The sequence below is a fragment of the Pteronotus mesoamericanus genome, unplaced genomic scaffold (assembly GCF_021234165.1).
Source record: "Pteronotus mesoamericanus isolate MK-2021 breed Mesoamerican mustached bat unplaced genomic scaffold, CSHL_Meso_final scaffold_21, whole genome shotgun sequence".
Taxonomy (NCBI): domain Eukaryota; kingdom Metazoa; phylum Chordata; class Mammalia; order Chiroptera; family Mormoopidae; genus Pteronotus; species Pteronotus mesoamericanus.
In genome coordinates this window covers 6,225,271-6,246,123 of record NW_026555310.1, presented here as the reverse complement: position 1 = coordinate 6,246,123, position 20,853 = coordinate 6,225,271, and the positions used below count along the sequence as shown (strand labels likewise).

Below are 20,853 nucleotides of genomic sequence, written 5' to 3'. Positions count from 1 at the left end.
CACTCACCTCCAATCTGTTCTGCTCCTCCTCAGCCTCTTCCGAGGCCCCCAAAACTCCTCCAGCCTGCAGGCGGGACAGCCAGCACAGCGCAAGGCTCAAGGTCAGAGTCCGAGTTCTGATTCTGGCACTAACGCTTGCCTGCTGTGTGTCCTTGTGCCAGTGACTTATCCTCTCTGTTACCCATCTGCCTCTCTGTAACAAGGGGGTAGTGACAGCAACATTACCTCCTCCCAGGTTTGCTGGGAAAACTGAAGGAGATGATGATCTTGGCATATCGCCAGATACAGAGTAACAAGTAAACTACAGTGGCTATGACTTCCTTGATCATAGAGTTTAGTTCTTGCTAAGAGCAGACCTTTGACAGTCATTTTCCAGGGACTGTTTGATAGACATTTGTTGATTGATCGTGACTGTCCTATTTGTGTTTTCTACATGCTTTTCTTGATCAAAGGCTCCATGGAGCCTGCAGGCAGCATCCCCTTCCCTGGCTCTCAGAGCCTTCTGCATCCTTGAAAAGCATCTATTCCCAGGCTATCTCAGGGCCTCCCTTCCTCTGGGCCGAGTTATCTTTGGTCTCCAGGGCTCTTTGTGGAGCTGCCTCTTCTTCCTTTACATTTGGCCTAACAGCTAGAGTCTTTCCAGGATGGGCAAGATCAGTGGGGGAGGCACGGGAAGCTTCCCCCGACCCCCACCCCAAGCCGATGGGTGGAGACAGGGTGGTGCCCAGGCACCTTCTCCTAAGCCAGCTTCCATGGACACTAGAGAGAGGCCACGGACACTCCCCGGCCCAGGGGCTCATTGTGCCCGGCACTGTGCTGGCGCCCCCCCACCCCCGCCCCGTGAGATCCAGGCCCTGCTCCTTGGACCCAGGCCCCTTCAGCCTCTGCTCGGGTTGGCGGCAGAGACCAGCCTGTGGCCACCCTGGAGCCGCCCTGGAGCTGCCGGAGCTAGCACTGCCCTCCCCCCACCCCTCCCCCCTGCCCAGCCCTCAGCCTTTTCTGAAAGAAATGTTGTGTTCCCTCCTCCCTCGCGCCCCCCATCCCTTTCCTCCCACAGAGCCCGGGTCCCCAGGCTGCAGTCCAGCCATCCCTCTGTGAGCAGACTCCAGTGACGCGTGGCTTTGTTAGAAAACCTCATTAGCAGAGACAGAAAGGCGCGAGGCAGCTCAGAGCAGCATTCCAGGTGTCAGTTGTGAGGGGCTGCAAGAGGAAAGGCCATTAAACCATCCCGAGGTCACCCCGGGCAGGATGAAAATAATAAACTCTGACCTGGGAGAGGGCGGGGAAGTAAACTGGGGAATTCAAAGGGGATGCCCTGTGTTCAAGCAGCGAAGGGAAGGCCCTGGGACCTGGAGGGACCTTCTCTCCCTTGATCCTGGGAATCCCAGAGGTCTGACGGCCTCTGTTCTGTGGATTCCTGGAGGCTGGAGGCTGGGCCTCAGGCGACCGCGCCCCCAGTGCCCCCTGCGCTCTGCACATGCAGGAGTCAGCAACCGTTTGATGAATGAATGAGAATCTAACCTGTTTCCGGGGAGGAGGGTCAGCACCAGGTCAGGCTTCCTGAGCACTAGGCACTATGCTGAGCACTGCCCATCTATAAGCTCTTAGTAATGCCACGAGTACCAGTATTATTCGCTCCATTTTAACAATAAGGAAGTATAGATAACAGAATGTGTTATTTGGGGCTCCTCTGGCTCTTCAAGAACTCACTAGAACTCTACCTCCTGATCCTTGGAACTTCTGAACCACAGACACATTCCTTCCTTCCACAATTAGTCATAAAAAAGCTGAATGAGCAATGGGGCTGGGGCAGCAGTTGAGAGTCACTCCTCTTGCAGGGCAATTAGTGTGAATGGCTGGAATCTGGAATTCTCTGTCTGAGGGCGGGGCGAGGGGTGCTGGCGGGGCGAGGCGGGGCCTCCCCAGACGGGGTCAGGCTCTGCAGAGGCAGGCGGTAGACAGGGCAGCCTGTGTGGACTCCCGCCCGCGCTGCGGCAGTGAGCTCAGTGAGCTCAGTGAGCTCGGTTTGCCTTTGCTGGGCAGGGACGCACAGGGCCAAGTATTTTTGTCTTGCCCAATAGGGAATGTGCATGATTTATGAAGTCTTTTTAACCTGAGGCTCCCTCATAAAGGAGCTTTGAGGAGACGATGGGAACTGTTATGAAAGGCCTTCCTTTCTGGGGACCTGTCACCAAGGCGCTGCTGCCTGCCTTCCTTCAAGGATTAGGAACCCTGTGCCCCATCCCAGGTCTGGACTGGTGGAAACTGGGGACCACCAGGAGACCTGGATGTAGATGCGTGCCTTGTCCCCTATCCCTGCTCGGGCTTCTTAGCAAGAAGCTGCCTGGAGAGATCTCAGCACCCCTGATTCCAAGCTTCCCTAGGACAAGGCTCTCCACCTCATTGAACCTCGGTTTAACCTTGTGCAAAATGAGCATAATAATACCTGTCTCAAGGTCCCGTAGTGACCGCCTGCAGGCTGCTGCAGGACCTGCCCCGCCCCCGCCCCCCGCCGGCGCACAGCTCTCTTCAATCGCTTCTATCCTTCACCTAACACAGGGCACATGGCAGTGGATGCAAAACTGCAACTTGACCAACTGAGTTCTACTGACTGAATGATGGAAATAAGTGAGCTGTGTTTGAAAGCTCTTGGTAGACATTTAGAAAATTTTACTTAAATCTGGATTTGAATCTGCCTCTCCTACAGATGCAGGACCTGAGACCCTGGCCCCAATTATGTGATGTGGCCCCAGAGTTCCAACCTTCTCCTCCTAGCCTCTTGGGGACAGCAGCAGAGGACCTCTGCCCCCCTCCCCGGTGCCCTTCCCCCAGCCCGGACCTCCGGGCCTCTCCCCATCCAGGCAGCAGCCCCCTCGGCCCCTGTGGGGCGGTGGGCGTCCCTGTGTCGGCACAGCCAGGCTGGGCCCCTCTCCAGGGAAGGGGCTGAAGAGTGTGAAGGACTGGTGTGTGTGACTTTGTTTATTTTCTCTGAAGGATCCTGCCTGAGCCCTGCTATAAAAATAACCTGCCTGGAAACCTCATCTCTGATGGGGAGAAAGAGGCTTTTGTATCCAGAGAAGTGGCTCTAACGGCCTCCCTGTACCTTGTCTCAGCCCCAAGCATCAAGCAGGAGCTGGCTAAGGTGATGAGGGGCCAAGGCCCAAGTGAGAGACAGGCAGGGTAGCTGCTGGAGCGGGGAGGAAAGGAGGAGGGAAGGGAGGGGAAGGGGAGCAGAGGGAGGAGAGGGAAAGGAGAAAGCACTGCTAAGCATCTCCCTGTTTGCTTGACCCAGGAAGTTCCTAAGAAGAAATGGAGGGAGAGAAAGAGAGAAAAGAAGAAATTAACAAAAAGAAAATACCCAAGGGAGATACACTGGCTATCAAGAGAGAAACCAAAAGGCCAGGAGACAGAGGAAAATCAATTCCAGCAGAGAAGAAAGACATGAGGGGCCAAAGTCAAAGGAGAAAAAAGCCAGAGAGAGTTGTTCACCCAGAGTGATACAGAGTTCGAGGGATCAGGAAGAGACTGCGGACGTGTTTCCAGATGTAGCTGAGGATTTGGTCCCATTCCTGGGATTCCCAGTGAGCGCCCCCACCCCCACCCCGCTGAGGGAGAGGGCCCGAAGGTCAGAGTTGGTCTCTAGGAAAGGTTCCTGCCCCGCGCAGCCGGCTCCCGCTCTGGCTCAGGCTGGGCTAGGCATGAAGACACAAGCCTGATTAGGGCTTCCCCAGTTAACCCTCCTCAAGAGCAAGATCCAAAGGCAAGAAGTGGGGAAAAAACTGACATTGGATTCAGGAGGCCGGGATTTGAGTCCTGCTCCCCACTCTTTTTCAGCTGGGTGGTCTTGTACAAACCATATCTAGTCTTCCAGCCGGGTTCTCTGACCAGTAAACTGTAAATAATTAGCCCTCCCCCACCACCCCTCCCCCCACCCCCCCTCCCTGGGCCATCGGGCAGATCCGTGGAAGGACATCCAAATAGGCTCTGTAAGTTGCACAGTGCCAAGGAGGTGACAAGAGTGGGTGACCCGCTCAGACACATTTCTCCAGGCGCAGGCAATGGGCCAGCATGGACCTAAAAGCCATCAGAGTCTTAGTCTGTCTTGAAAGCTGCAGAATAGGCTCTCTCTGCTATAGCAAGAAGGTCAAAGAAAAGATCACAGCATCAGCCATTTGAAGAAGGGTAGATTCCAGTATTAACCATGTAAGCCAAGTCCTTGGCTATAAGAAATTTCCCATAGTTTTCCATCATCAAAATTTGGGATTGATCCCCATGGAAACTCAGTAGGAAGACTTGTCTCTCCTGGGATAATTTATGGGGCCAGCAGAAGGTGATGAATTAGTTCCTTTGGGTCTCGGAGCTGGTGTTGAGTGACACATTTCAAAGGGGAGACCGGAGCTGGGGTCCATGATGTCTTAAAGCAACTTTTGGAGGCAGAAATTAAAATGTGAAGAGACTACAAAGGAAGCTCTACTTTGAGGACAAAGGGCCGGGCAGCACAGCTGTCCACTAAATCTAGGAGAGGGCTCAGGAGCCATGGGGGCCAAGGGGACCACGATCAAAAGCAGACTGTTGGCCCTTCGGGGACTAAAGTGTTCCCAGTGGATGAGGCTGAACAGAGGCCCCAGACAGAAGGAAACAAGGAGTGGGGCTGCTGCGAAACGTGTTCCTGTGAAATAGCAAGGGGCAGGCCTGGAAGGCCACTGGGTGTGGACCCCAAACCGGCCCTCAGCATTGCATTTAAAAAGGGGTTGATTCATGGCGTGTGCTCAGGATACTCATCACGATAACAGTTCATTAAAAAAAATGGTTAGCACTTAATGTGTGTCAGGTACTGCTCTAAACATTTTACGAGCATTATCGCATTCAGCCCTTACACTTGTCCTCTGTAGAGAACATGGTGGCTGCGTCCCCACCATCCATCACACCGCACCTCTGCTGTGCAGCAGACTTGCAGTTTGGTAGGGTTGGCCCCAGTTCCAGCTCCAAGGGCGGGCCCTGGTGAATCTGGGCCAATCAGGGTAATCCTATCACCTGTGCCAGAGGAACTCCTTCAAGTTGGTCCACGCAATTTAATGATGAGGAAAGAAAAGACTTCTCTTTCCTTTTTGTGTGAGAATGTCATATGTGCAGGTATGAGGCTTCGAACTGCTGACCCTAGGATCACAGGGGATCCATACTGAGGATGAGTCAGCTTATCAGGTAGGCGAAACAAAGAAGCTCACAGAGACCAAGTTAAAGCCCTAATCAAACTATTCCTGAAACCCTCATGACCTTAGGAGTTTCAGTTATGGGAATTAATAAAGTTCATTTTTGTTTTAAGAGAGTTGAGTGGGATTTTTTTTTTTTCCTAATTGCAACAAAAAGTATGCAGGATATGAGGCCCAGGGAAGTTAAGTAACTTGTCCAGAGTCAAGCAGTATACACAATAGGTGAAGGAACTGGGATTCAAACAAAGGCAGTATGAATCTACACCCTATGCTCTTACAACAGCATCAACGAAATAACATTGGCTGCATACTGATCATACGCTGCATGCTTAATCACCTTACATATTGTCTCAGTGCATTTTCACAAAAGCCTTTGGAGTGGAAACTACTATTATACCTATTTTTTCAGACAAGGGAACTGAGGCTTAAACAGGCTAAGTGACATGCTCACCATCACATAGCTCTTAAGGAATAGAGTACAGTTGAACCCAGGTCTCCGTGATCAGGAAGCTGGGCCTTCTCTCCAGTCTGGTGGGCAGAGGCTGCCCACGGGTGACCTGGGATGGTCTGCTCCATTCCCTTTGAGGATGAAATGATTTCCAGTTGCTCCATACAGGTTCGTCCTGTCTCTCCATGGAGACTGCACCAGTAAGTGAGGATTTTAAAGGGAGGTGAGAGGTCCATTTTTCCCCAATAGTAGGAAGAGAGTTCCTATAGTTCCAGCAACAGAGTGGGCTGCTTGGGAGAGGCTGAGCTCTCTGTGGCTGAGCGGCCAGGAGGCCGGGAGACAAGGGATGCTTGCCTGAGGCAGATGCTGGGTTTAAAGGAAAGGCCAGTGTTCTGTGCTTATGAAAGCCTTTCCCTCCCTGAACCTCAGTTTCCCCATCTGTACAGTGCTGAGGCAGGACTAGGTAAGGACTGATGTCTCTTCCAGCTCTAACATTCTTGAATTCTGGAATTCCCGGAGGCAGGACTCCAGGCCCCAGGGTCTGGCTGAGAGAACAGAGACGCGGCTGTTTGGCCAGCTCGGTAGAACAGTGGGGCTTATTGAGCTCGCGGTTCCCTGAAACAGAAACAGCCAAATGGTGCCGCGGAGAAGATAAATTCATCCTTGGGTCTGCTGAGAGTAGCTTTAAAAAATGCAGTGCTTTAGGGCTGTCCAAGGAGAGCCGATTTTTAACATGTCAGCTGCGATGGTGTGTCCAAATGATAGAAACAGCACACTGGGCCACACACTGCCCTGGCCAGGAAGGAGCTGGGGAGCTTGGAGATGGCAGTCCCCATTGACACTATAGGGACCAGGAAGTCCTACCTGGTTGGGCTCTGTAACGTGGGTTCCACTTCTCCTGGAAGTCTGGTGGGGTTGTGTTTGTAAATAGCAAAGGGAGTCCTTTTAGAAATTTGCCTTGAATTAAACCACGGTTGTTCCTATGACCCAAAGGTGTGTGTTTCAGCAATACAGAGACTGCCCTCGCAAAGCTATGAGGCCTGGTGCCTCCTTCCCTGGTATCTTCGGGTTGGACTAGAGTCCAAGATACGGACAAGGCGCCATCATAAAGCTTCCGGTGGTCTCTCCAGGATGTTCCCTCCACCATGTACTCTACCGATGACTACTATTGGTATAGTAACAGTTTTCAATGTGCTTTGATGTCTGTGATTCCATTTGACCTTCAATACAATCCACTGAAGTAGATAGTCAGATAATACTATGTGCATCTTATGAGAAAATAGAGATTCTGAGAGGGCAACCCTAAGGCCCCTCAGGAAGCAATTAACATCTCTGGGGCTTGAACCTGAGCCCTTTGACCCCCAATCCCATGCTCTTTTCTTACTGCACACCACCGTCCCTGCGCTGCCATTTTTGAGGCGAGGGAGGGCTGATTCTTCCAGGGCAGGAAGATGCCTGCAGTGGAACAGTAGGTGACTGCTAAGCAGAGACAGGGGCACCTGCGATAGGTGCTCCACAAGTGTGGCCCAGGTCAGCAGGAGGAACAAAGCCTGTCAGGGACTGGCCTCATGTGCTCCCTTGAGAGAAAAGGGGGGCAAGGAAGCAAGGCCACAGAAACGGCGGCTCCTGCACAGCTGTAAGTCATATTCTTCCCAGGCTTGGGAAAGGCAACAGTGACTGCCACACCTGCCCGCAGGAAGGAGGTGGAGCCCAGACCCAGGAGGGTCAAGGTGGAAAGAGTGAGAAGAATGGAGTCCAGAGTGTCCGCGTGGGGACTAAGAAAGGAGTTGGGGCGTCCCTCATTCCCCGCTCCCTCAGGGAGCTGATCCCACCCTCCAGAACACCGGGGGCTGGGCTGCCTTCCTGCGTTCTCTGGCTCCTTCTAGACTTCAGTCTGAGGACAAAAGGGCTGGAATAAAGTTCAGGGGTACCCGTCAATAATCCGACTGGCATGATTTCCCATCCTGCTCCTCTTGATCCCACAGAGGCTGAAGGGGGCAATGTGAAGGGTTATGGAAAGAAGAGAATAGGGGACCGGTATCCAAAAGTGGTTGGAGGAATTCTGAGCCCTAATAGCAAATCGATAAGAATTTGCAAGAATCTTAATATAAAGATCAACAGGAAATAAGTCTTTGACTCTGTCTCAAAAGAAGTAAAGCATGTTTGATTATCTGGGGAGCAGCCAGCATGTAGCCCCTCTACTCTGATTCTCCCTCCTGCCCACTGGATTCCCTAGCAGCCCTGCTCCTGGACCCTGAGCCACCCCCTTTTAGGGACCCCATGGTGTGATGGGAGCTGTCTGGTCTCTGGGTGAACAGAGGGTGGGAGGAACTGAAGAGCTGCTGCATGTGGTTGGAGCAGCCCAAGGTCTCTGAGATGATGGAGGACCCTGGGGCGGAGAATTCCTTGCAGAATTCAGAGCAGTGAACAAAGAGGCCTTTGAGCCAGGCCTCGGGTGAGAGCTCTGGAGAGCCGAGCCTTTGGCCCAGCCTCCTCACTGCTCTCATACCTCCAAGGCCTGGTTTGGACGGACTGCTGGCTCTGACCGCTTCTCCCAAAAGGGATTCCTTAGGCAGTTTTGTGCCCCAAATTCTCCAGTGCAGTGCCCAATTCATGTGAAATGTCACCAAGGAGGAAGTCACCTCCTCTATGTCCTCTTATTTCTTCTCTTGAAAGAGTAAAGACTTTGAAGTAAGATAGACCTCCATTCAGTGTTAGTTTCTACCCCTTACTAGTGGAGTGATCCTAAGCAACTGACAATCTCCCGAGCCTCAGTTTCCTTATCTGTAAAATGGTACTTATGATATTATTCACTTCATTGGCAGTTACACAATGCCTGGCACATAGTAAACACTCAATAGACGCCAATGTCTTGGTTAATATTCCTAATACCCACCCCATACTCCATGGTCTTTCTCCTTGACCCTTGCTGGACTCGAACCTCCGGCCTGACCCCAGTCTGACCACATTCCAACAAATGGGCCCATCAGATGGGAGAACATCAGCTGACTCTCAGCCTGGCTCTTCATGGAGGTGATGGGGTTTAGAGTTCCCCAACCTGGGGGTATACCAGCGGGGGTCATGTCAGAGAACTTTAGGCACCAGGTACAGGGGGAGGTTGATACTGACCTTAGATCATTTCGAGGACTTACAAGGGCCATGTTTGGATCACCTACAACTCACTTGCCTCAGATAGAGTTTGGAAAATCTAAGCAATTCACTGGTTCTTAAGTTTTGAGGGAGTTCAAGGCACCCATGAGAAGCTGGCTAAACTTATGAAACCTCCTTCCAGCAAAATATAGAATTCTACATGTTTTGCATATCACCCCAGTAGGTTCACCTGTAGACTTCAGGTTTAAACTATTCATCTCACAGGTCAGAGACTGAAGCCCAGAGGGGTTAAATAATTTGTCTGAGGACCCACCATTTGCAGGTGGCAGAGCTATGACTCGAACCCAGACTTTAATAGTCATCTGTCTTCCTTCACTGGAAGGAAACACCTCCATCCTGTTCTTTGGCTGAGATTGTGTCCCCCTAACCCTGTCCCTGGCCTCGTCACTGGGAGGCTTTGCAAGCCCACAGTGGGCTGCCTCCCTGGGGTCCTGAGGAGGTTGTTCGATGGTTAATTCAGGTGAATCCAGTGTTGGGTAGAAGAGATTGAGAAAGGCAAAGCCAGAGCCCAAGTGAAGAGTCGAGCGCTCTCTGCATGTGAAGGGTTAACAGAGCTGAGTGTGGCTTTGTGCGGGTGTGCTGGAGAGCAAGGGTGCATGTGCAAAGGCGCACGTCTCAGTCGTGTTGGTGCTACAGGACCAGGAGTGCAGGCCAGCCTGGCAGAGAGGTGCCACAGTGTCCTTGTATGAATGAGCCTCTGTCTTCAAGGCTGTGTGAGCCTCTGTGTGCACAGGTCCCATTAACTTGCCCTCGGCCACATGTGGAAAGGGGAGGAGAGGCCCGGAGAAACCCAAACCACTGAGTCCTTCTGATTTGAGAATGAAGTAGAAGACACAGAAGAAAGGAATTATATGGACCCAACCTCATATATGAATAGGGTACACACACACCCCTTCTGGTGCCCTGCATTGGCCTTCTCTTGTCAACCTTATGGTCAACTTCCTGTAACTCATCTGGGTATTTGGGGGAAGGATCTTCAGCTAATGTCCTATAACAGATTCTAGTGATTGGACTCCATTTGCTCTTGTGGCTGTATCAGTTTTATACGATGTGAGTCTGTGAGTATGGGTGTGACTTCTCCTTCCCCTGCCTCACCTGCAGCTCCTGCAGTGCGTGCTGATACTTCCAGCCCAGCCAGCAGGCCTCATCGCGCCATTATGCCTGTAATGGACAAGCTTGGCTCAAGACCTGTCCTGGGCCCGATGTTTTCATTCTCCCTTCTAGTCCCCTCTGGGCCCCTGTTGCCCTTGGCTGTGGTTTGTTTAACGGAGCAACTCCTGTCTGGGAGCAATCCAGAGCTCAAGACACAGGGAGACACTTGTCCAAACTTGCTGTTTTTTCACCAAAGGAGCCAAACCACAGTGATGGGCTCAGTGGCCTGGCTGGGCACCTTCCTCATCCCTCCAGCCACTAGCTTGGCCCCCATTCCCTGGGTTGGCCCTGATTACCAGTGGCCTCTGGTTCAGAGTTTCTAGTTACCCATTGGGAGACCTCCTCAGTCGGAGTCTGGCCCCCCTGCTGTAAGGGGAGAAGGGAAGTCTGGGATCTGAGGAAGAAGCTGGAGCTGAAAGAGATACCATGGGGACCAAAGGACAGGCCCACAGAAACCAGCAATCATACATATTTATCCCTGACACAGGACCTGACACAGAACAGGTCCTAAAAGAATATGTAAATGGCTAAATGGACGAATGGATGAGTAGATGGGTAAATGGTAGAAAAATAAACGAAGGCTTTAGATCCAAGTAGACATTCTGCTAAAAACCTAATCTGGTTCCATGGTCCAAACATAGGAAAAAAGGAAGGAGAGACCTAAGTCTAGAAGATGCAGCCATCTTATCCCTGAATCTAAAGGAAATATCTTAGCCCAGATCCTTTATAGTATGTCGTTGAGACTCCCCTGGAGGGCTGGTTGGATGAAACTGGCCGTTTCACCATCCTCATGTCTATTCCTCAGGCCCCTTCATGCAGGAGCTTCTTTACCCACTAGAACAGGTGCTCTGCAGCTGGGTGAAGGGGCACGGGTGAGGATGGAAAGAGATGAGGCTGATGGGGGTGCCGTGGCACAGGGCCCTGGGGACAAAATGGTTTAGGCTGGAACAAAGTGCTGGGTGCTTGGGCCAGAAGGTGGAGGGCATTTCCAGCACCTCACGCAGGGGTCTGCCACGGAGTAGGCACTTCATATTTATGGAATGAATGAAGAATACATCCCATGTCCTCTTTTCTCAAAATCCTTTTCTAAGGGGTATAAAGATTCTCAAAAGCCGTGGATTGTTAAGAACCTTCCCCCCGGGGTAGAATGAATGGGGTCAGCAGCCCTGCTGAGGGAAAAAGGGACAATGCGTGCATCAAGACCCCACTCCCTACAGCCCCTCTTCCTCACCCTAGTCCTCCTTCTCTAGCCACATCACCCATGACGAGGGAATAACACAAAGCCGCACACGCGCGCGCGCGTGCGTGTGTGTGTGTGTGTGTGTGTGTGTGTGTGAGAGAGAGAGAGAGAGAGAGAGAGACAGACAGACAGACAGACAGCCAGACAGACAGCCAGACAGACAGCCAGACAGACAGACACAGAGGATGATGTGTGGCGCTGGGGGGCTTGGTGAGTGGAGGCCGTTCCTCTGGTGGGGAGGAAGAGAGCTTGGCTAATACAATAGGAAGCTCCACACCATCAAGGTCCGGACAGAACTATTGGATTCAGAGACCTCATTTAGGAGTCCTGTCCCCCAGGCCAAACCTTATCTTTTCTGGTGCTGAGCTCTTCAGGGATTGAAATGCTCGGAGCTCCACCCCGCTGCTGGAGAGTGTTCCTGAAGTTCGATCACTCTCCCCTGCAATCTGCCTCAGGAGAGTCCCAGCGGGGGCCTTCCATTAACCCTTATCCATGAGCAAAGCTGAATTAGATCCCAAGAGCCTGGGTTTGGAGGCCCAGAAGGGTTTGCTTCTGGTCTGAGTTGAGCCCATTTTCTGAGCAGACACAAACTATTGGCTCACGGCTGGTAAGAAAGGTCATTGAGAGCCCAGGGAAAACAATGAACAGTAATTACCATCAAGAAAGGCCCCCAGTGAGGGTGGGAAAGGCAGTCTGTTTAAGAGGAAGCTAAAAGTGGCAGACTGATTGGGGGGAAGAAATCTGAGAGAAGGTGGGAAGAAGGCTTGAGACTGTGTGTCTTTCTTCTCCAGTAAGAGAGAAGGACCCTTCCCCTCCCTCTCCCCCTCGCCTCGAGGAGGAACTAAATTGCACCTCCCCAGGGGCTCTGGGTATGGAGGTGGAAGGGGGAGCAGGAGGGCACAGGGTTGTGCATTCCTGACATTCTCAAACCAGCCTGGATGGAATGGCAAAGGGAGCTTCATACTGAGGGGACAGAGCCTGAGACCCAGAAGTGAAAAGCTGAATTGGAGCACTGCGGAGCACCAGAAATGTCTCCACAGGTCCCCACACACATACACCCTTGATTCCTGAGACCCTGCGGGAGGACCCAGATCTGCTCGCTGTCTCCCTACCCCCCACCCTCCCAATCCTTCGCCCTTCCCCTTTCTGGGTTAGAACCGGAGGCCTCAAAGGAAGTTTTGCTAATGCGGGCATCCTAGGGTTGGGGAGGAGAGTGGGAGGCCACAAGAAAAGGACAGTTGGAGGGGAGAGTTGTTATGGGAGGGGTGGAGGGAGTTCCTTAGTATCCCTTTCTGGAGAAGCCAAGAGGAAATGAACCAAAGGCAGAGGGACTCTGCCCTTCCCCTTGACCTTCTGAACTAAGGTGAAGAGACAGGGGGAGGGGGACCTCAGTCCCTCTCAGGAAAGAAAAGATGAAGGACTGGACTTTGCGACTCAACAAAGGTTGGTTCTCTTCTCTGGTTTCGCACTGGTCGAGCCCCATGATGTCAGGATTAGACACCTGCCCTGTTGACAAGAAAAATGCTGGTTGTGTGAAGAACCGGGTCACAAGGCTTTTAAAGGCTTCAGAGACATATGCTCTTGGCCCGAAGTCCCCATTTCTGTCATTGACAATCAGTGAGACTTTGGGCAAGTTATTCAATCTCTGTACTACCTGTTTTTTTTTTATCTGAGAAATGGGGATAATAACAGTACTTACATCATACACTAGTGAGGATTAAATGCGGTAATGATATAAAGTGCATGGTATATAAGGCTGGGGCCAGGGCCTCAAAAAATACTCACTCTTATTATTAATTTTATTGGGAGAAGATAGCTCTTACTTCAAAGTGGACGATGAATTTGAAGCCAGGGACCCTGGGGGAAGAAACACTGTAAACCAGACACAAGGAAATGAGGATGTGAAAAGGTGGGGGCTATCAAAATGGAAAGGAAGCACAACTTAGAGTTGCTGAATAACAGTAATTCACTCACTCCAGCAATTCTCTTCTTCGACTGTCTTAGGCACCTGGGATGCGGCGTGAACAGAATAGACATTTTAGTGAGAAGACAGACAAAACAAATGAGTAAATAATGTAGTCAGATATTACATGCTACAGAGAAAAAATGAAGGTAAGAGAGCTAGTGAGTGAAGGAACGAGGGTGTGGGGATGATATTCCACCAGAGCCCGGACGAAGTGAGCGAGTGAGTCAGGAGGCTGTCTAGGGAAAACCCTCCAGACAGAGGAAGCAGCAGGGAGAAGGGCTGTGAAGTGGGAGCAGGCTGGGTGTGTCAGAGGAACACCTAAGAAGGCCTGTGTGGCTGAGACCAGGGAGCCTGCGCACAGTGGTAGGGGATGGTGTTGGAGAGGTGGCGGGGTGAGGGCAGGGGAAGGGGGAGCGAGCGGGGAGGGGCGGCCGGGGCGGGGTGCGGGGACAACTGTGCAGGGCCTCTTAGGCCATTGTAGGCATAGAAGATTGGCCAGTGAACAGCTGATGGGGAATGGGGCACAGGTACACAAGGAAGCAAAACATATTTTTCCTGGGGTTCAAGAAGAATGTCTATAACCAAGTTCCTTAAGGAGCACGAACCCCACCCTGTTTGCCTTTGTAACTTCTGCAGCACTTAAGGCCAAACAAAGCACTCAGGGAGCCGCTGGGGATAGAGGCTGCCTCTGACTCAGGCCCACAACCAGGCACAGGTCCCCACTGTGAGGGCATTTTCTCCCCATCCGGTAATAGACATGCAGGCCCAGGCAACCATCAGCTATCTCAGACTGCATTCAGGAACCAGAGTATAGGGTGGCTTGAAGCTTTTCCTCCTCATTCCAACCACTTTCAAATAACTGGAACATCTTAATCATGCCAAGAAAAATGTTGGAACTCAAGGATGTCCTGGAAACTACAAGGGACTCTTCTAACTCAACACAGGTAACTGTTTCACTGTCTTAGCTGGAAGACTTTTCAGAAGTTGGTGCTTTCTCATGTCTTATTCTTCAGAGCGTGCGCTTTACAGGTAGTGCAGAGGGAGCATTTCTTTGAGGTTAGATTGTAAGGAGTACAGCACAGGGGCACAGAGACAATGGATGCTGTGAGCAGGGTGGGTTTAGTCTTGACTGGTGTGTTTGGCTGAGGAGGGCTCTCTGGCCAGCTCCGCAGACAGACCTGGTTTTAAAAAGTGCCAGAGAGCCACAGATTTGCATGTTATTTGCGTTCAGGATCCAATTCCAGGTATGTGGAATGAAATGAATGAATGAGCAGTATTCAGACTCCTGGTTAAGGGGTGGACTCAGGAATCCAGACCACACTGAGGATCCAATCACTGGTTCAGCTTGGATCAGGAGACACAGACACAGGCAGAGACAGAACAAACAGTCAAAGAGACAGAGAGACAGTCTTAGAGAGACAAACACCATCGAGTCTTTTTTACCAGAGAGTTTCCAGTCAAAGCAAGCAAGCGAAACCCACAGATTTTAAATAAATCACCTTTTAAAAACTAGGGAGTCACACACAACACAGATTGGCAGATAAAGCCAACATCATCCCTGACTTGTCTCCACCTCGGCTTCTCCATCACCCACATCCAGCTTCACACTGGACCACGTGCCTAGGAGTCTGCCCTCTCAACAACGAACATTGTTTGGCATCTTCCTGGCCTCCCAAAAACTCTAAGGTCCTTGATGGCAGGTGGCTTTCATTTCCTTGGTCAAACCATCTCTTCATTCCATCCTTCAGGGTCCCTAAGCTTGGTGCTTAAACACATGCTTATTAAACACCCAGCATAACAGGCTCCCTGGAAGTATAAGGCAAATGCGCTCCAGGAATTAAGCTCTGGCTAATAGACTCAGTACAGGCAGCATGTACTTTAAAACAGTCCATTGAAAAGACAAGGCAGAGAGAAAGGGACCCACAATCTCCATGTATATCACTGGAAATTAGAAAGCTGGACTATACATAATAGAAATACGTGTGGTTAGAAAAAAATACTTTCATTAGCCCATTGGGATAGAGACTGAGACCTCCAAAGAGCATGTTGAATGACTGGGCAAGGAGATAGTGTTAAGGGCAGAGTGGGGCATCAGGTTTGGGACCAGAGGTGAACTGTTGGGGTCCACAAAGGAGGTACAGCCTCACTGCAGGCTGGACAAATGCTCCTTCTTTCCCCAAGTCCTGCAATACTTTCTAAATAAATATTTAATTGAGTTACCCCAAACTCCTCCCTGGCAGGGCAGAAAGACAGCTTACACTCCTAGCTTGGGGAAGAAGCACCAAATCATTTACCTGCCCTCAGTGATGACATGTCTCAGTCCATTCCTGATGTAAAAGGCAGATGACAATATAAACATCATATGGAATTATATTATTTTCAGATTATAAGGGCCACAGATGTCCAGATGAGAGATGTTAAGACAATGTGATCAAGGGAGGCTTCAAAGAGATTGGATTTGGGGGGGTGCGCTCCGTAGGTGTTTGTGAAAGGAGGAAGTGATTAATTGAATGAGGGGCACCCAGCAGAATGAAGACTGTGCTCCTTGTGCACACACTTCTCCCTCACAGCACTTAATGTCCTGAGAAGGGTGGAGGGACAAATCATCAGAAGTGGTGAGTGGTTACTCTTCAGCTGAGAATAAAGTTAGCAGCTATGATCTGTCCCTTTAGGAGAAGACTGACCTGGGCCCTAACTCTAAGACCAAGCTAATGATAACATTGGCCTTAAACTTTAACTTTGAATCTCTACCTTGACTGGTTTCTATTCCAAGTGGCACCATGGCCCTATCTCAGAATCTTAGACTTGGACAAGACCCTAGACATCTGGCCCAAACTCTCACAGCTGGGATTATCCCTACTCTATTCTTAACAGGCCAGAAAGGCAGTTCACATTAGTATTTCTTCACAGTTTATCTTCTGGCTCAGAGTATCCTAGTTTGTTTTCTAACCCCTGATACGTAAGCTCTCCCTTATCTTAGTGGTTGACCAGGATGACCCCCACATCTCTATGTCCTTCCCCACCTCCAAAGCTGGGAGTGGTAGTTATGGGCTCTTAATAGAGCTGATGTTAGGATTCAACACAAGTGAAGTAAGGCCCCAGACTGTAAGGAACGAGGCTGACTTTTCTCTTCCAATATTTTAGGATGAACTTGAAGCTCCTGATAGATTACGTTCTAGAGAAACATGGCAACTTTCTCACGAGCTCAGCAGGTAGCCTTGTTTGCGTCAACAACCGAGCCTGACAGCCTTTCACCTCCTTCTCCAACTCTCTTGGGTATGTGAAGTCACATGGTGAAAGCATCAGATACCACTTCGCCTTGGCCCATCCAGGTGGAACAAGGGAGACAACAAAGCCCAAGTGTCAGTCATCTCTCTTAATCTGGCAAGATGTATTTGAGAGCGGAAGGGATAGCAGAGGAAGGCCAGAGGCTGAGGCATTAAAAATGCTGGGACTCTTACATGAACCCTCTCCCTCTCTACCCACTAGAGCCTACTACGGGCATGTAAAACCAGGTGACGATGGACAGGCTATGGGATGGGGCTGCTCCAAGATCATCTGTTTCTACCCCAAGGTCACTAAAACTTGGGGCTAATTTTGCTAGGGACAGTGTGATTACTGGGGCTAAAGAGAGAAGTTGATATTACAGAGGAATATGAAGCATTTCATATACAGAAGAGTTGATTTATAGTCTCCAGGCTTGATGAGGAAAAAGGACCAAGAGCGGGTCCCAGATGACAAATCGGACAGAGCTAACCTCTGTGCCTCAGACCATGGTATTTCAAATGGGTAGGAGCGGTCCGACTTCCTCTGCACAGGGCCCAGGGGTAACGGCTGGGATACGGTTTCTGTTGAAGGCTCTCTCCCTGGCATCTAGAGCCTATTATCCCTCAAGTACTCATTTTCTATGGTAGGTGACTAAGAGCACTGAGCACAGGGGAGAGAGGAAAGTAAGAAAAAAGGAGAGCAATAGGCTTATTTACTTTAAAGCAGGCTCAACAAGGCATTGGAAACATGCCCTTGGACATGGAATACAGGAATGTCTCCCCCTCCCCCCACCCCCAGGTCACCAAAGCCCATCCTTAAATGAAAACAAAATTAAGTTTCCAGGTGCTGGGCCCGCTCTTGTTGGCTAGCCCTCTGGAAAGCATGGCCCACTCTTTAACAATCTGTATTTGGGCCCCACTGAGCCATCTAGGCTACAACCTAATCTCAGCTTGGCTCACTCCTACCATGAAGGGTGGTCTCAGGATCACTAACTCCTATCTGTGTAAGAACTGCATTGATCAGAAAGGTGGTCAAGTTCAGACAGGCTCAACAATTCCTTATATATTTTTCAAAGTGCTTTTGTTGCATGTTTCATTTTCTGCTATACATGGCAATAAATATTTGTTGCTTTGGTCTGTACAAAAAGACTGTGAGGGAAGCAAAACAGATGTTATCTAAACAAACAATAAACACAGAAAACTCTCTTGTCCTGAGTCCCTCGACAATAGCGAGAAAGCCTAAACAACTCAGGTCTTTTGATTCATAATCCAAATCTATACGATATCATCACCTTTTAAGTCATCACTTAAATACATTAAGTACCAAGAGTTAATGTTCAGGAATCCTACAATGAGGCTGAATATCACTGCTTTTTTAAAGAGAATCTGAAAGGTCCCAGCAACTCATATATAGGAATCTATTTATTTCCTATAGAAAACACCAAAAATAAAATAAAATAAAATAAAATAAAAAAGAAAACAAACAAAAGGTGGTTTTCCCCCAAAAGGCAGGCAGTTATGAATAGGGTAGGACATCTAGTTGCTGGAGTGGAAACAGTAACATTCAGTTAACAATGGAATATTTAAAAAAAATAGTTTTCTTTTCAAACTGTAACCTGTGGTAAAACATAGAAAAATGTACTAAATAAGCTTGGTATAAAACAGAGTAAAATTTTCAAATAAGCCCAGGGAGAAAGCACAATGCTGAAAGAGATGGGGTACAAGGGGAGAGGAGAGATTTCATACAAAACTACCTATTACAATACAGAAAAAAGTATAAAATGTTCCTATTTTGGAACTTAAGTACAAAAATGACACTGGCATTGGATCATTTCACTATCTAGCCTGAGGAACGTTCAGAGGGCGGGGGAGATGCTAAAAAGAACAAAAGGAATAGCGTTTTTTTAATCTCAAGTTGATCAGTCCAAATTCCACCCGTTTTCCAGTTGAAAATCTCACCTCCCTCTATAACCTTTATCCCTAAGCCAAAGTTCACCCAGGTCTCAAAATATTCTGTTGGGAAGTCCACAACACCCTACACATAGGGGCTGGGATCTGTGCGAGCTGGAGCTAAATTTGGAAAATGAAAATAAATCTACAGGCTAAAATGGTGAACACATTCAGCCTTAAAAAAACATATCCCTGTGAAATATATATATATATATATATATATATATATATATATATATATATATATATTAAATTCTCTGTGGTTAGAAACATATTTAAACTAACTAGCCACAGACCAAACTAGACTTGCATTCATCCAATGCTGGAATTTTATGCTAAAGACTGAGGTCCTTCTTCTTGGTCAGAAGTAGGCGGCAGTAAAAGTGGTGCCTTGCTGCTCCACTAAACCGCTCCCTGGGTGGGTCTTCCCCATAACATGTGTTGTGAGCACTTGCAAACCTCTGCTTTTAAGGAAAGGACTGCCTGGGCCTTTGGGGGTCCACCCAGGGCTCACGTGTTGTGCCTCAGGATGGGAGGAAGCTATAGATGATAAAACAGCCTTTTCTAGAAGCAGACAGATTTCACAAAGGGGCATATAAATAGGAAAAGTCCTAGAGAAGGGACCTATGCACATGCCCCAAAGTCCAGTTTACAGTCACTTTCAAGATGTGATGAAACATCTTGAAAATCATGTATGTATGTGTGCGTGTAAATGCTGGTGGTTTTTATCCCTACCCTTTTTGCCCATGCCCTTTGCTACCTCTTAGTAAGGCCTAACAACAAGAGTTTGCTATGAAACCAGGAGTCTTTCCAAGCTTCTCTCAGCTCCCTTAATTAGGGAATGAGTGAAGCTGGCACCCTTTGAAAACAAGATGGCAGAACTGAAGAAGTGGAAAGCAGTCTCTCTCTTCAGCTTAGGGATGTCCCTCACCCCCTTTCACAGCACCAAAGTTTCTTGCAAAAATAGTATCTGAGATACAAAAGGAAAGGCAGATGTGCTTGTGAATGCATCTCGCCAGGGCCTGGTCCAGGATCAAGGGCTGCACAAGAACAGAGGGTTGGGAGCAGCTGTTTCCACGGTCTCTAGCTGTAGACAACAAAGAGCAGGTCCCCTCCAATGTCAAGGTATGCTGAGGCAGTCTTCACAAGAGCTTTCGGTGGAGGATCTCCCAGACCATCCGCTTCCGGAAGTATGGCATGTGTTGCTGTAGGGACACAGAGATACCCTTAATTTTCATTTTTTTTGTCCAGACCCAATACTCCTTTCCCCATACTCCTTTCTTCCTTGAGGTTTTCAACTAAGATGGTCTCAATTGCATTTCTGATCTTTCAAATTTCTCATTCTTGATTACATGGGACTTTTTTCCTTTCCCTTGCTTTTCTCTATTGCCATCTTTATTGCTCTTTTCCACTGTTGTGGTCTTAGAAGTTTTATAGGGTATTGCCAGGCATCCCCGGGCTATGCCTAACTCTCTCCAAGAATTTTGAGAATGATGTCTATCAAGTCCTCTACATTGAAATCTTAAGATGATGTAAGATCTGAGGCCTGAAATCTAAGAGTCACCTTTTAGAGGAAAAGTTAAGGAAACTCCAAGAGTCAGTTCCACCCAAGAGCTATGGTGGAAAAATCCGTTAAAGCCATTAAATTCAAACAGAAGTAAATAGTTAGTTTAAGTTAGCAAAAACTGATTGCTAACCAAATAAAGGGAAAGTGAAGAAAATGAGCTCGACTTCAACGTGTGATATATGGAAACCTAGGACATGGCCTGTTATTACCCTTCTTTTATTTGTGATGTAGCAGGCAGTAACCACCAGTGTTCTAAGCTACAGGACAAAGCAGAGCTCCCTAAGCAGAGCCAAGTGGAGAGAAAAACCCCTACTGGGCACCGGGAGACAGGGTGGACACAGAGCTCCCTTCCTCCTGAAGGTTCAGCTCACCTGTGTGAAGTTGATTGGTCTGTCTTTGGTAATGCAGTCAGCATACTTGCAGGCAAACATCCCACAATCACTTCCATTCATCTGCTGTGGAATTTCCTGAAAGACCAAAGACAAGGAAAAGGTGACATCTTCCCAAGATTCTTTCCTTCTTATTACATTATGAATAAGAACCAAAGGATATAAATTTTACAGATTACTATGAATTTTGAAAACTTGACCCGTGTTTCTCACTCAAAACAGCACAAGCTCAAAAGAAAAATACAGCTTCTCAATTATGCCTGTGTACTTCATCTTAACTGCACAGGAAACTATCTTAGACTTCCATTGCACCTAAGGGTATAAAAGCTGCTCCCACCCACAAAGAACAAACGATCAGCAAACATGTCCCACAGGACTGAAATGCTTAGAAAAATAGCTGGGCATTTAGAAAACCTACCTCTACATAAGAAACACATGACCAGTTTTCCCACAGCTTACTTTATCTTCCCCAAGGAACCAAACCAAGCCACAGT

The 20,853-nt window shown here is 49.0% G+C and overlaps 1 protein-coding gene across 1 annotated transcript in view; it reads right to left on the bottom strand.

Annotated features, from left to right (window-relative positions):
- Positions 1–18,891: 18,891 nt before the first annotated feature.
- The window catches only part of SENP1 (SUMO specific peptidase 1), a 57,342-nt gene continuing 55,380 nt past the window's right edge, over positions 18,892–20,853 (bottom strand). Inside the window, exons 17-18 of the mRNA XM_054591178.1 lie at positions 20,342–20,437; positions 18,892–19,608 (exon numbers count right to left, since the gene is read on the bottom strand). Coding sequence (XP_054447153.1) covers positions 19,546–19,608; positions 20,342–20,437 — 159 coding nt within the window. The 3' untranslated portion in view covers positions 18,892–19,545. The remainder of the gene's footprint in view (positions 19,609–20,341; positions 20,438–20,853) is intronic.